The 14071-nt window shown below is 38.7% G+C and overlaps 1 protein-coding gene across 2 annotated transcripts in view; it reads left to right on the top strand.

Moving 5' to 3' along the window:
* The first annotated feature begins 5889 nt into the window (after positions 1 to 5889).
* The window catches only part of LOC133578312 (laminin subunit beta-3-like), a 56602-nt gene continuing 48420 nt past the window's right edge, over positions 5890 to 14071 (top strand). The window contains exons 1-3 of one of the 2 annotated variants that reach the window (XM_061932643.2): positions 5890 to 5993; positions 6074 to 6122; positions 8167 to 8321. In XM_061932643.2, the coding sequence (XP_061788627.1) occupies positions 6086 to 6122; positions 8167 to 8321 (192 nt within the window). In that variant the 5' untranslated portion in view covers positions 5890 to 5993; positions 6074 to 6085. Of the gene's footprint in view, positions 6008 to 6073; positions 6123 to 8166; positions 8322 to 14071 lie in introns of both variants that reach the window. The other variant, XM_061932644.2, reaches the window with a different exon arrangement.

The raw sequence follows: 14071 nt of genomic DNA, 5'->3' as shown, positions 1-14071 counted from the left end.
AACACAAAACAGGGGTGCTCAAAACAAGAAGTGAGGGACTCGAAACTAAACAAATATGATCCGGGCAGTGGATCATGACACACACAAGGTTGGGCTTTTATTTTCCTATTTCAGTGAAGTATTTTGCAAAAGGTAAACATGGTAGTGAATTATATTTATATAGCGCTTTTCTCTAGTGACTCAAAGCGCTTTACATAGTGAAACCCAATATCTAAGTTACATTTAAACCAGTGTAAATGGCACTGGGATCAGGTGGGTAAAGTGTCTTGCCCAAAGACACAACGGCAGTGACTAGGATGGCGGAAGCGGGAATCGAACCTGGAACCCTCAAGTTGCTGGCACGGCCACTCTACCGACCGAGCTATGCCGCCGTAGACTGTACGCTACCAGAGTCGTGTATAGAGGGAGTATGGCCAACTCGGTTTCAAAGTTGGTAGCAAACATGGCGTCCCTGTAGTCACGTGAGGGGCATTTGAGCAATCATTTAGGACAGGGGTCCCCAATCTTTTTTAGATCAAGGAACAGTGTATTGTAGGCATTATTTTCATGGACCGGCCTGGCACGTGTGGCAGATAAATTAGCAAAAATAAGTGCAAAAAAAAATACAGCTCATCAAAACGCTGAATTAATGGGAGCCCCGGGCTTGTGTCTTTGCAATTAGATGGTCCCTTTTCCCTGATAGTATCTAATACATACAATTTACTATCGACCTGCCGGGGACTGCAGATGGAAATAAACCTTTGGCTACAATCTGGCACATTTAGTAAATACAACAAGTGGCGAATTACTATCAGGACTTACTATCTACACCGATTAAAAAGCTTATTGGTGTGTTTATTGGGACAGTTGAAAGTTAAGTTGGAGAAAATGCGATCGTTTAAAATTGATTTAATGTTTCTGAGCGGCCCGGTAGCAAATACGTCACTAACCGGTACCAGTCCTCATACTAGTGGTTGGGGACCACTGATTCAGGGGATCCCCTGTCCCTACTTCTCTGATTGGTCAAAAGCCCCTCACGTGACTACAGGGCGCCATGTTTGCTACCAACTTTGAAACCAAGATGGCCATACTCTCTCTGTATGCTACTAGCAGCTACATGACAGCTGAGCACACAATTGCACACAAGCCGGACAAACATAAAAAGTGCCCTTCATTGAACAATATTGCAGTCTAAAACAGCACATTTGTCGTATAAACAAGTATCTAATAATTTTAGTTGCAATAAAGTCTCCAAGGCAGAACCGCATTAGAAAGTATCCAGTAACAAACGTGTCCGCATCTTTCAACTTCAACCAGGTTAATAATAAATGCAATAGGTTAGTGTTTTTCACACTTTCCATTGGTCTCTGTTTGATTAATTTCCCTGAATAAAACATTTCATAAAATTCCACATTACTAAATAATACAAGTATGTATGTTTTCTGCTGATATTGTATCGAATAAATATCGGTATTGGCCAATTTTGGTATCTAAATCGGAAGTGACACCCTTACTTAAAATCGCTGTCTTTAACCCCCAGCCCATTGGCACATTTTCACTTTGGCCCTTGGAGGCAAAAAGTTTGAGCACCCCTGCACTAAATGCTCTATACCAAAAGTTTTGAACTCAACATAACCGGGGGCACTGGAGGTAGATTTTTGGTGAATCTGAGCCACACAACGTATTCACTTCAGAATCATGTTTTAACCACGTGACTAAAGCAGCTGTAGTGACCCTGAATAATGGTAGGCCTTAAGTCATTTTTAATGCAAAATTGATTGTAAAAAAATATATATATTTATTAATAACAATAACAATAGTTAGTTTTATTGTCTCCGAGGAGAAATTTGTCTTGGACATCAAGACACAGCGTTTTACATACATACATACATACATACATACAGTTCATACATACAATACAGTGACGACAGTGAACAGTGCGCAGGTATATCAGCTGGTTATGAGATCACACATTACACTCCCCCCGTATTGCACACCTCCCATATCGCACTATCCCAATATTGCACTCCTTATTATTGCATGCGGTTATTACAGTAGTTTTCTGTTGTTAAGTGCTTTGATTGCCAGTGGGACAAAGGAAAATCTATACCTGTCTAGTTTGTATGTTGCTGTTCTGTACCGTTTACCATTTGGCATCAACACAATTTCACTATGAAGTACAGGTAAAAGCCAGTAAATTAGAATATTTTGAAAAACTTGATTTATTTCAGTAATTGCATTCAAAAGGTGTAACTTGTACATTATATTTATTCATTGCACACAGACTGATGCATTCAAATGTTTATTTCATTGAATTTTGATGATTTGAAGTGGCAACAAATGACAATCCAAAATTCCGTGTGTCACAAAATTAGAATATTACTTAAGGCTAATACAAAAAAGGGATTTTTAGAAATGTTGGCCAACTGAAAAGTATGAAAATGAAAAATATGAGCATGTACAATACTCAATACTTGGTTGGAGCTCCTTTTGCCTCAATTACTGCGTTAATGCGGCGTGGCATGGAGTCGATGAGTTTCTGGCACTGCTCAGGTGTTATGAGAGCCCAGGTTGCTCTGATAGTGGCCTTCAACTCTTCTGCGTTTTTGGGTATGGCATTCTGCATCTTCCTTTTCACAATACCCCAAAGATTTTCTATGGGGCTAAGGTCAGGGGAGTTGGCGGGCCAATTTAGAACAGAAATACCATGGTCCGTAAACCAGGCACGGGTAGATTTTGCGCTGTGTGCAGGCGCCAAGTCCTGGTGGAACTTGAAATATCCATCTCCATAGAGCAGGTCAGCAGCAGGAAGCATGAAGTGCTCTAAAAGTTGCTGGTAGACGGCTGCGTTGACCCTGGATCTCAGGAAACAGAGTGGACCGACACCAGCAGATGACATGGCACCCCAAACCATCACTGATGGTGGAAACTTTACACTAGACTTCAGGCAACGTGGATCCTGTGCCTCTCCTGTCTTCCTCCAGACTCTGGGACCTCGATTTCCAAAGGAAATGCAAAATTTGCATGGTTGGGTGATGGTTTGGGGTGCCATGTCATCTGCTGGTGTCGGTCCACTCTGTTTCCTGAGATCCAGGGTCAACGCAGCCGTCTACCAGCAAGTTTTAGAGCACTTCATGCTTCCTGCTGCTGACCTGCTCTATGGAGATGGAGATTTCAAGTTCCAACAGGACTTGGCGCCTGCACACAGCGCAAAATCTACCCGTGCCTGGTTTACGGACCATGGTATTTCTGTTCTAAATTGGCCCGCCAACTCCCCTGACCTTAGCCCCAGAAAAGGAAGATGCAGAATGCCAGACCCAAAAACGCAGAAGAGTTGAAGGCCACTATCAGAGCAACCTGGGCTCTCATAACACCTGAGCAGTGCCAGAAACTCATCGACTCCATGCCACGCCGCATTAACGCAGTAATTGAGGCAAAAGGAGCTCCAACCAAGTATTGAGTATTGTACATGCTCATATTTTTCATTTTCATACTTTTCAGTTGGCCAACATTTCTAAAAATCCCTTTTTTGTATTAGCCTTAAGTAATATTCTAATTTTGTGACACACGGAATTTTGGATTTTCATTTGTTGCCACATCAAATCATCAAAATTAAATGAAATAAACATTAGAATGCATCAGTCTGTGTGCAATGAATAAATATAATGTACAAGTTACACCTTTTGAATGCAATTACTGAAATAAATCAAGTTTTTCAAAATATTCTAATTTACTGGCTTTTACCTGTATGTGTTGTGGGTCACGGGTGATTTTAAGACCCTGCTTCCTCACGGTCTTTTCGAATATTTCTTGAAGGGAACAAGGGGGCTGCATGCCAATTATTTTACCAGCCCTCTAAATAAGGTTTTGAAGTTGGGTTTTGAGTTTGACAGACAGATTTCCAAACCATGTGGAGATGCCATAACGGATGACAGATTCAATGTTTGCTTTATAAAACAACATCATGATATTGCTTGCCACACCGTGGACCCTTGGCCTCTTTAGAAAGTGCAGGCGCTGGTTAATACGGAAGCAAACAGAGTCAACTTGGTTGGCCCAAGTTAACTGGGAATCAAAACAAATACCCAAGTACTAATAGGAGGACACCTGCTCCACTCTCTCCCCATGGATATTGATCGGGCTGTGATCCTCCACAGTTTTGGGATCAAAAACCACCACATTTAAAATCAGATTTTTCTCCTCACATCACCTCACAGCTCCTTCTATCTCTTGTTTGTATGAGTCGATGTTGGAGGATAGTTTAGGCTTTGTTAATCATTTGAGCTTTGTCAATAGTTTGGGCTTTGGTTGGGGCTTTGTCAGTAAACAAAGGACGACTGTATCGTCTGAAAATGTGATTATATAGTTGTTTGGTTGCTGATTCCGTAGATCGTTGGTATATGTAATAAACGGGAAGGGGGAATTTACACAGCCTTGGGAGGCCCCTGTGCTTATAACCTGTAGGTCAGAGAGAGTGGAGTTCACCTTTACTTGTTGTTGCCTTTCTATAAGAAAATCACAGAACCATTTTATTAATGTACGGGTTGACATCAATCTGTTTTAGGCTAGCTAACAGTATTTGAGGGAGAATTGTATAGAATGCACTACTGAATTTGATGGACGTTATGTAGCATACGCTAAGGGATCCTTGAGGTGTTTTGGAAACCAGATGAGTAGTGGAGATCAAAGCATCATCAGTACCTCTGCCTCTATTATAGGCAAATTGATAGGGGTCTAAAAGGTGCTTTACCTTTTTACATAATTTGCTCACCATGAGCCGTTCTAATGATTTCATCACAATTGACGTTACTGAGTGTTGTTAAAAGGAAAGGCCATGTAACACAGTGGTGAACATGCTCTTTCCCAACTACTTTGGCACGTGTTGCAGCCATGAAATTCTAAGTTAATTATTATTTGCAAAAAAAAAAATCAAGTTTATGAGTTTGAACATCAAATATCTTGTCTTTGTAGTGCATTCAATTGAATATGGGTTGACAAGGATTTGCAAATCATTGTATTCCGTTTATATTTACATCTAACACAATTTCCCAACTCATATGGAAACAGGGGTTGTAGGTTGCCTTTTATTTCCCCAATGTGTTTTAGTTCTGCTCTATTTTTTTTGCAGTTAGTGTTTCAATTCAAGATTGCCATAAAATATAAAAACTATTAGCCGCCCACAGTGTGTAGGCGTAATTACACTGAACTATGAAGTTAATTAAAGAGCCACAAAATATGGGCCTGCAGGTAACAAATGGCTCTATACACTCTGGGTCTAATCTACTAAAGGCTAGCATGTACTGTATTAAAACGCGTACAAACTTGATGGCACGCAAAACTGATCCACTAGGATTGCGTCTGTTAAATGATCAAAATAGAGAACGCAATACATTTAGTGTGGTTGTCTTTGTCTTATGCTGAATATATGCTGATTATTACAACACAATACTAGGAGGAGGGGACGCAAATGTAATCATTTAGGGCTTGTGATTCAATTTTTATCACGCCTAAAACTAACAATACAATCTTTTTATCAGAACATTTTCATCACATCGTGACTTGTATGACCTCAGGGGTAATTATTTGAACATGAAGTAATTACACTGGTGCTACAAAGTGGCAGTTTTGTGTGTATTTAAATAGTACAGTACATAAATACTGTAAATGGAGCCATTAGTATCTATGATGTAGACGTGTTGTTTTGCTGCTTGTCTCTCATGTCTTGTCTTTCTGTCTGCATTTGTGTGTGTGCGTGTGCGTGTGCGTGTGCGTGTGTGTGTGTGTGTGTGTGTGTGTGTGTGTGTGTGTGTGTGTGTGTGTGTGTGTGTGTGTGTGTGTGTGTGTGTGCGTGCGCGTGTGTGAGTGTGTGTTGATTCATGGAGTGAAGGGAGTGGTGCTGAAGGGTGTGACTCTGACACACATGCACACACTATCATATAGTCCAGGTGAGTCGACGGTGTGTATCAGTGCAGCTGGGATTACCGCAGGTAAAACACCTGGACATCTGACACAAGGTGAAAAACTTGACGTACGTATTTTAAAATCTGTTTGCTGACAAAAGCTAACTTATTTCATGTTGATGTTTTATTTTTAGTATCTTACATGAATGGACCGTAAAACGATGCTGCTTTTACTTCTAACTGGTAAGATTCACTCTTTTACACTTTTATTCTGATATTTGTATCTATAAATGACACAACGCAGCAGCACTTAATACAACATACACTCACGCAAACCCACAAGCTGAGTGCAAGAAAGAACAAACCTGCATGCTTTCTGTCATGACGGCACATGTCTAAAGACTTCCATCCCTCACAGGACTTAGTTGGGACCTGCTAGACTTTTTTTTCCACAGCGACTACTTTTACACCACGACAACAACAACACTATATACTTACTTTACGACTTCATCAGCTCTTTACTTTGTCCAAACGATTTCCAGCAAAGGTCGCCTACAGAAAAATTGAAGGATGACACTTCTATACATTTTGTTCATTTAATGCAGGGGTCCCCAAACTTTTTGACTCGGGGGCCGCATTGGGTTAAAAAAATTTGGCCGGGGGCCAGGCTGTATATATATATATATATATATATATATATGTCTATATATATATATATATATATATATATATATATATATACATTGTCTTTATAATCCGTTTTGTCATTTAACATCAATTAACATTGATGTTCATCAACGTTTAACATTGTCACGTTATCGATTGGAAAATTAATTTTTAGACAATATGATTTGCCTGAGCGGCTAGGAGACACCAAGAGTAACAAGCGGTAGAAAATGGATTAGAAAGGAAAGATTTAATAAAATAAAAAATAAAAAATATATATATATATATATATTTTTTTACTTGGGACTTCCTGTGGGCCGGATTTTGGATGCTGGGGGGGCCGGATCCGGCCCGCGGGCCGTAGTTTGGGGACCCCTGATTTAAAGATACTAAAAGCAACACAATGTAGATCAATGAATGTATTGCTTGCTAATTTGTCTGTACTAAACATACACATCTGAATTAGCATTGTGGTATATTAAACAAAGCCAATTAGCATAATATCTTTATTTTTATTGATTAGTGTTATTATTCTATTATTGTCATTATTATTGAAATGTTTAATTTGTTTGTATAACTATTCTGGGTACCACTTTAGTATGGGGAACATATTCACCATTAATTAGTTGCTTATTAAAGTAACAAAGACTTAATTTAGAGTTATTTAGACACTAGGGGAACTTTTAAGGGTTAGGGCAGTGGTTCTTAACCTTGTTGGAGGTACCGAACCCCAGCGGTTTCATATGTGCATTCACCGAACCCTTCTTTAGTGAAAAATAAAAGTTTTTTTTTTAATTCAAGACAAAGTTATATGTTTTTTTTACTGCTGCACAAAATGAACCACAACAAATTACACACCTGCAAATCAGATGGAGAATTAGAGGGAACATTGTTTAGGTGTATCCATAATACGCCGACAGGGAGAAGTTTTCATTTACACGAGGAGTCGGGTGTGTCTTGACCTCCGCCGAACCCCTGAGGCCGACTCACCGAACCCCTAGGGTTCGATCGAACCCAGGTTAAGAACCACTGGGTTAGGGTTGGGGTTAGGGTTACTAATAAGCAATAATTCTGAGGTTATTGAGGGAAGACTCTTAGTTAATGGCTTACTGGTTGTATAATAAGGCCATGCATAATAAGGCCTTAATAAGTACTTAATAATGACTAATTAAGAGCCAATATGTTACTAATTTGCATGTTGATAAGCAACTAATTAATGGTGAATATGTGTTCCCCATACTAAAGTGTTAACCTATTCTGTTTTAGTATTGTTATTTCACCAACTTAAACCTTTTGGAGGACTTTACACACTCAAAAATGTACCATATATTGCAAGAAAATTGCATGCAGAAATCATCAAAAACAATACAGTAATGTTGGCCATTTTGGTTTTCAGGTCCCAATTTTTGGGAGATTTTAGGCAGTTGCTTTTTTTCTTAATTTTTTTTTTGTTTAATGTCTAATTCGGTACATCTTTATTTGTCTTTAGAATGTGACAATACAAAAATTAGATGCTGGTCGCAAGTGGCACCTAATCGTCCTAATAATCAATATGTTCCAATAGGTGGACTGTTCACTATAAGCATCAAAGTCATTTATTTTGTTGTGATGTTGTCCCCAGCCCTGGCTGCAGTATCAGAGGCCCAGACCGACTGCTCTCGAGGAGCTTGTTACCCCCGAAGCAGCGACCTGCTTGTGGGTCGTTCTGATCAGTTCCATGCGTCATCCACCTGTGGTCTGACGGCCCCCGAGGTCTACTGCACACCTTACCAACAGGTACGAGTTTAATGGTTTGCCTGAGAGACTTTGGTGGATTTTTGTCAGTGAGGTAGCATATATATATATATATATATATATATATATATATATATATATATATATATATATATGTATATATATATATATATATATACATATATATATATATATATATATATATATATATATATATATATATATATATATATATGTATATATATAATGTATGTGTATATGTGTATATATATATATATATATATATATATATATATATATATATATATATATATATATATATATATATACACATATATATATATATATATATATATATATATATATATATATATATATATATATATATATATATATATATATATGTATATATATATATATACAGTGTTGGGTTAGTTACTGAAAACCAGTAACTAGTTACAGTTACTAGTTACTTTATTTCAAAAGTAACTCAGTTACTAACTCAGTTACTTACACCAAAAAGTAATGCGTTACTGTGAAAAGTAACTATTTAGTTACTTCTTTTTTTCTTCTTTTTTTTTTAAAGCTCCCATTAATGCCCTTTTTGCCTTCATTTCAGTACTGTTATTGCACTGGAGAATAATACAATCTGTTGATCAACTTGACATACATTTTTATTTTCCTTTTAACATAATTAATGAAAAACAGTGCAACATAAAAAGGCATTCCTCCTTTCTTTAAACTTGGACCAATGACCATTAATAAAAAACAAGTTTAAGTGCAACATAAGAAGAAACATCATCTTCCTTGAAACATAGGTAGTGAAATAAAGCCTGACATCTGGAGTGATGCTGCTGTCTTCCACACTTGGAGCCATGGGTTGTAGAACTTTGTTTTCAGTGGCAGGATCATTGACACAGATGGTGAAGTTTCAGTGCTCAGTAGAGATGGAACACTTTTGAGGGGTTTAAGCACCTGGAGGACCTCATCTGCCACTCTCACATCATCATCAGACAGGGTGACATTTGTCTTCAGGGTGTTGTGGGTCAATGCAGAGTATATAGCTGCCTGCTGCTCCAACATATCATAAGTGGAGTTCCACCTCTTTGGGACATCATGTATGAGCAGGCAGCTTTAGCATTTCTTGCTTTGTCTTAAGCACATGAGCAGCTGTTGTGCTTGGGTGGAAGTAAGAAACCTTCCTGATCCTCCCAAAGAGGCGCTCCATCCTATTGACTGAGATTCCCTTCTGTGATGCCAAATTCACTACATGTGCAAAGCACCTATCTGTGGTCCCAGTCCTGCCTCATTCTCTGTAATTATTTGATTTTTGGCATTATCACGTGTGACTGGGATATCTTTATCTTCCATTCCTCCACTGCTTGTGTCAGTACCTGCGCAAGGTGACTCTCGTAGAGGGGGCGTGTCTTCTCATCTCACAGTCTGCTGTGATGAAGTGAGCGCTTATAGTTCCGCTGGACGTCCACCCGTCTGTCATGAGTGCAACAGATGATGCTCGGGATAGTTCATCCACAACTTTTTTCTTCTCCTGCTCATAAAGATCTGGCACAATCTTATTGCTGAAGTGGGTGCGCGACGGGATGTCGTAACGTGGTTCAAGCACGTTCAGCATGTGTTTAAAACCCTCGTTTTGCACAACCGAGTCTGCACCTATAAACACACCGATTCAATGGCGGGGGCGTTCAAGCTTCTCCGTTACTCCGCTCGCCATGACCACGCTGTGTGTGGACTCAACCTGCCAACAACTTTTTTTTTTTGTTTCATATATCAAACCGCGGATCACGTGTGTGCCTCCCATCCCCACACCCACACCCAGACACACACATAGACCGCGCCTCTTTTCTTCTCTCCGGCTTGTGACAGAGGAAGATTCAGAAGAACGACACCGCAGCGCTTCTGTTTCTAGCCGATACTACATCAAAAGTAACGTAAAATAACGCAGTAACGCATCATGTAGTAACGGTAACTAAATTACTGAATAAAAAAAAATAACGCGTTAGATTACTAGTTACCGCCGAAACTAACGGCGTTACAGTAACGCGTTACTTTGTAACGCGTTAGTGTTGGGACTGTAACGCCGTTATATATAACACTGTATATATATATATATATATATATATATATATATATATATATAATGTGTATATATATGTGTATATATGTATATATATATATATATATATATATATATGTGTATATATATATGTGTATATATATATATATATATATATATATATATATATATATATATATATATATATATATACATATATATATATATATATATATATACATATATATATATATATATATATATATATATATATATACATACACATATATATACACAGTACACACATATATATATATATACACACATATATATATATGTGTGTATATGTATATATATATATATATATATATATATATATATATATGTAAATATATACATATATATATATAGTCAAGGTTTCTGTGGTTTATTCGTTATACAGTGCTCAATACCGGGGTCGAGCGGAATACACGATAGGTCAGGAAAAAACACATGACGCTATATCATCCCTACAAGCCTGTTTCGCAGGTTTCCCTGCTCGTCAGGGGATTTTTTATTATATAAAATCCCCTGATATATATATATATAGTAGCTATATAACTTAAGTCCATTTTCATATACTGCAAATTCACAAAAGAAGTTAAAAAAGTTAAAGTACCAATGATTGTCACACACACTAGGTGTGGTGAGATTATCCTCTGCATTTGACCCATCACCCTCACCCCCTGGGAGGTGAGGGGAGCAGTGAGCAGCAGCGGTGGCCGCGCCCGGGAATCATTTTGGTGATTTAACCCCCAATTCCAATCCTTGATGCTGAGTGCCAAGCAGGGAGGTAATGGGTCCCATTTTTGTAGTCTTTGGTATGACTCAGCAGGGGTTTGAACTCATGACCTACCGATCTCAGGGCGGACACTCTAACCATTGAAGGCACTTAAAGTCATTAAAGTCAGCCAACTGACCCCCATTTAAGCAAGCACTTGGCGATGGAGGCAAGGAAATACTTTAGGGAAGAAGGCTCTGTGGGTGGGCCATCTGAGAGAGAAAAGGGATAGATGGTGGATGGAGAGACGACGTAGGACTTTCAAAGACAATGTCACATTAAGATACAAACGTATGACAGCTGTATTCTACATCAATGTTTCTTAACCATAGGGCCACGACCTAATCGCCCCCTAGAGGGCCACCAAAAAATATATGTGCCTTAGTTGTGGTCTTGGTACTTCTTCATTGTTTGGCAGCTATTTCTTCTGCACGGACATCAAAACTAGGAATGAAAATAAAATATCTAGGACGTTCAGAATGTTGGTTCGGGTTCCCATCGATGCTCGATGCCCAACCCTAGTTGTAGAATACTTTTCCTCTACTTGTGGCAGTAATGTGTGACCCATGACAAGCGCAAACAATCAGAAAAAGTCTAGAGCAAAAGTCGTTGAGAAGTTTCTGAAGCGCAAATATGATGACAAAGTGGTGCCAACCTTCGCCATAAGACATAATTGTAAGTGAATATATATATATCAGTGACGTGCAGTCACTAGAGGCAGGTGAGGCGGGGCCTCACCTGCCATCATGGAAAGAAAAAAAATTTAAAAAGAAAAAAATATATATTAAATTGTTAAACGTATCCAGTGATTATACTATAAAGTTATTTTCAATTTAACTTCACCAGTTTTAGATTATTTTTATTCAAAATCGCTGAATTTTCACATTTGCCGTTCAAATACTGAGAAGAGACGGTGCGGTGAACAGCAGCCAGTCACTCAGTGCCTCAACATGGACGGACTCGGCTAACTGCTGGTCTGCTGTGCAGTGAGACTGTATTGCTATATGAACTATATTATACATTTCCATAGTTTAGTTAGCTGAGGTATATAATGTACAGTGTATTTTGTCAACAACTGTATGTGTGTAAAGTATTTCTTGTGCTGAGCGATCATAAAACGGCTGCAAAAGACGCACTGGCTGAGGCTCCAGTAGCCCCGCCTCCTGCACCCCCGCTGTAGAATGCACGGCAACCCCTGATGGGAGTGTTATATCAACTAAAGCCCACACTTAAACTTTCCACGTGCAAGATTGAATCTATTTAAAAAAGTTATTTCATAAGAAGCCAAAAAGTGCAAAAACAATAATGTTCGTGTTGGAGGAGTTGTGAATGACTGCTGGGCCACAACATTAGGTACACCTGCAGACTGCAGGTGTATCTAATTCACAACTCCTCCAACACGAACATTATTGTTTTTGCACTTTTTGGCTTCTTATTAAATAACTTTTGTAACCTATTTTTATGGGCTTTCCTCTTTGTGATGTAATGGCCATAGGGGTCCATCGAGGCGTATATATATAATGAATATTGCCAGTCACAGTTAACTTGTGCTCAGCTAGGAAAATAAATATATATATACTTATTATGTCATCCATTTACCTATTATAAACTGTTACAGGCGTATCAAATAATCATGTTAATGTTAACAATGTAGCTTAATAATATTTGGGGATATAAAAGGCATCCGGTGCTATCAGTCCGGGCGGAAGCGGAAATTGACGTCATAAACCACCTAGGAGCACCTGTCAGACCCAGCGTTTTTGCTACGGAGCCACTTCATGGAAGAATCCTCATTTTTTACCTTTTTTGTGGACTTTCCATTGGCCTGTGGAGAACTGGCACAACGGACTCTTTTTATAGGGGGACTTTGAGTTGGATGTGCAGACGCGGTGCCGTGAGTACGCAGCTGCGGCTTCCAAACATTTGATCGCTTGCCCGTACGTGCATGCCTCTATGTGCATGTCACGTACGTAACTTTGGGGAAATATTTGTGCTGTATGAACTTTGGGGAGGTGAATGGTACTTTGGGCTGTGGGATTGAGTGTGTTGTGCAGGTGTTTGAGTTGTATTGGCGGTTATGGACGGGGGGGGGAGGTGTTTGTAATGTGGGATTAATTTGTGGCATTTGGGTGCATTAATCCAGCACAACAGCAGCTCATAGACTTATTTTATAAGTAAAGGTAAGACCATAATAACGTTTTTTTTTAATTAAATGTGCTTTTTTGTGTGCTACAGTTTGTATGTGTAAAGTTAAAGTTAAGTTAAAGTACCAATGATTGTCACACACACACTAGGTGTAATGAAATTTGTCCTCTGCATTTGACCCATCCCCTTGATCACCCCCTGGGAGGTGAGGGGAGCAGTGGGCAGCAGCGGCGCCGCGCCCGGGAATAATTTTTGGTGATTTAATAACCCCCAATTCCAACCCTTGATGCTGAGTGCCAAGCAGGGAAGAATGCTGGTATGAGCTTTTAAACATAACCCGTTAACTGCTGCCAATCAAATGGTGAATAAGATACTCTTTAGGGTTCATATGTTTGTAAATCTGACTGTGATGAAGTCAGTGCCTCACCAGCCATCAACCTCACCGCACGTCACTGATATATATATATATATATATATATATATATATATATATATATATATTTTTTTTTTAATATTTTTTTTTTTATTATTATTATTATTTTATTTTTTTATTTTTTTTTCATCAGCCTGACTATATAGCCTTATATAGCCTGTTATGTTGTATCTGTTGGTTTATGTTTGAAATAGATACTCATATTTGTGATTACTACATGGTTTCATATCATATATGGGATGAAGAGTAAATTTACTACCATACTTGCCAACCCTGCCGGATTTTCCAGGAGACTCCCGAAATTCAGCGCCTCTCCCAAA

This window comes from Nerophis lumbriciformis, linkage group LG38 (genome assembly GCF_033978685.3).
Source record: "Nerophis lumbriciformis linkage group LG38, RoL_Nlum_v2.1, whole genome shotgun sequence".
Classification (NCBI taxonomy): Eukaryota; Metazoa; Chordata; class Actinopteri; order Syngnathiformes; family Syngnathidae; genus Nerophis; species Nerophis lumbriciformis.
Note: the sequence above shows the minus strand (reverse complement) of the source record. Positions and strands in the feature narration are given on the sequence as shown.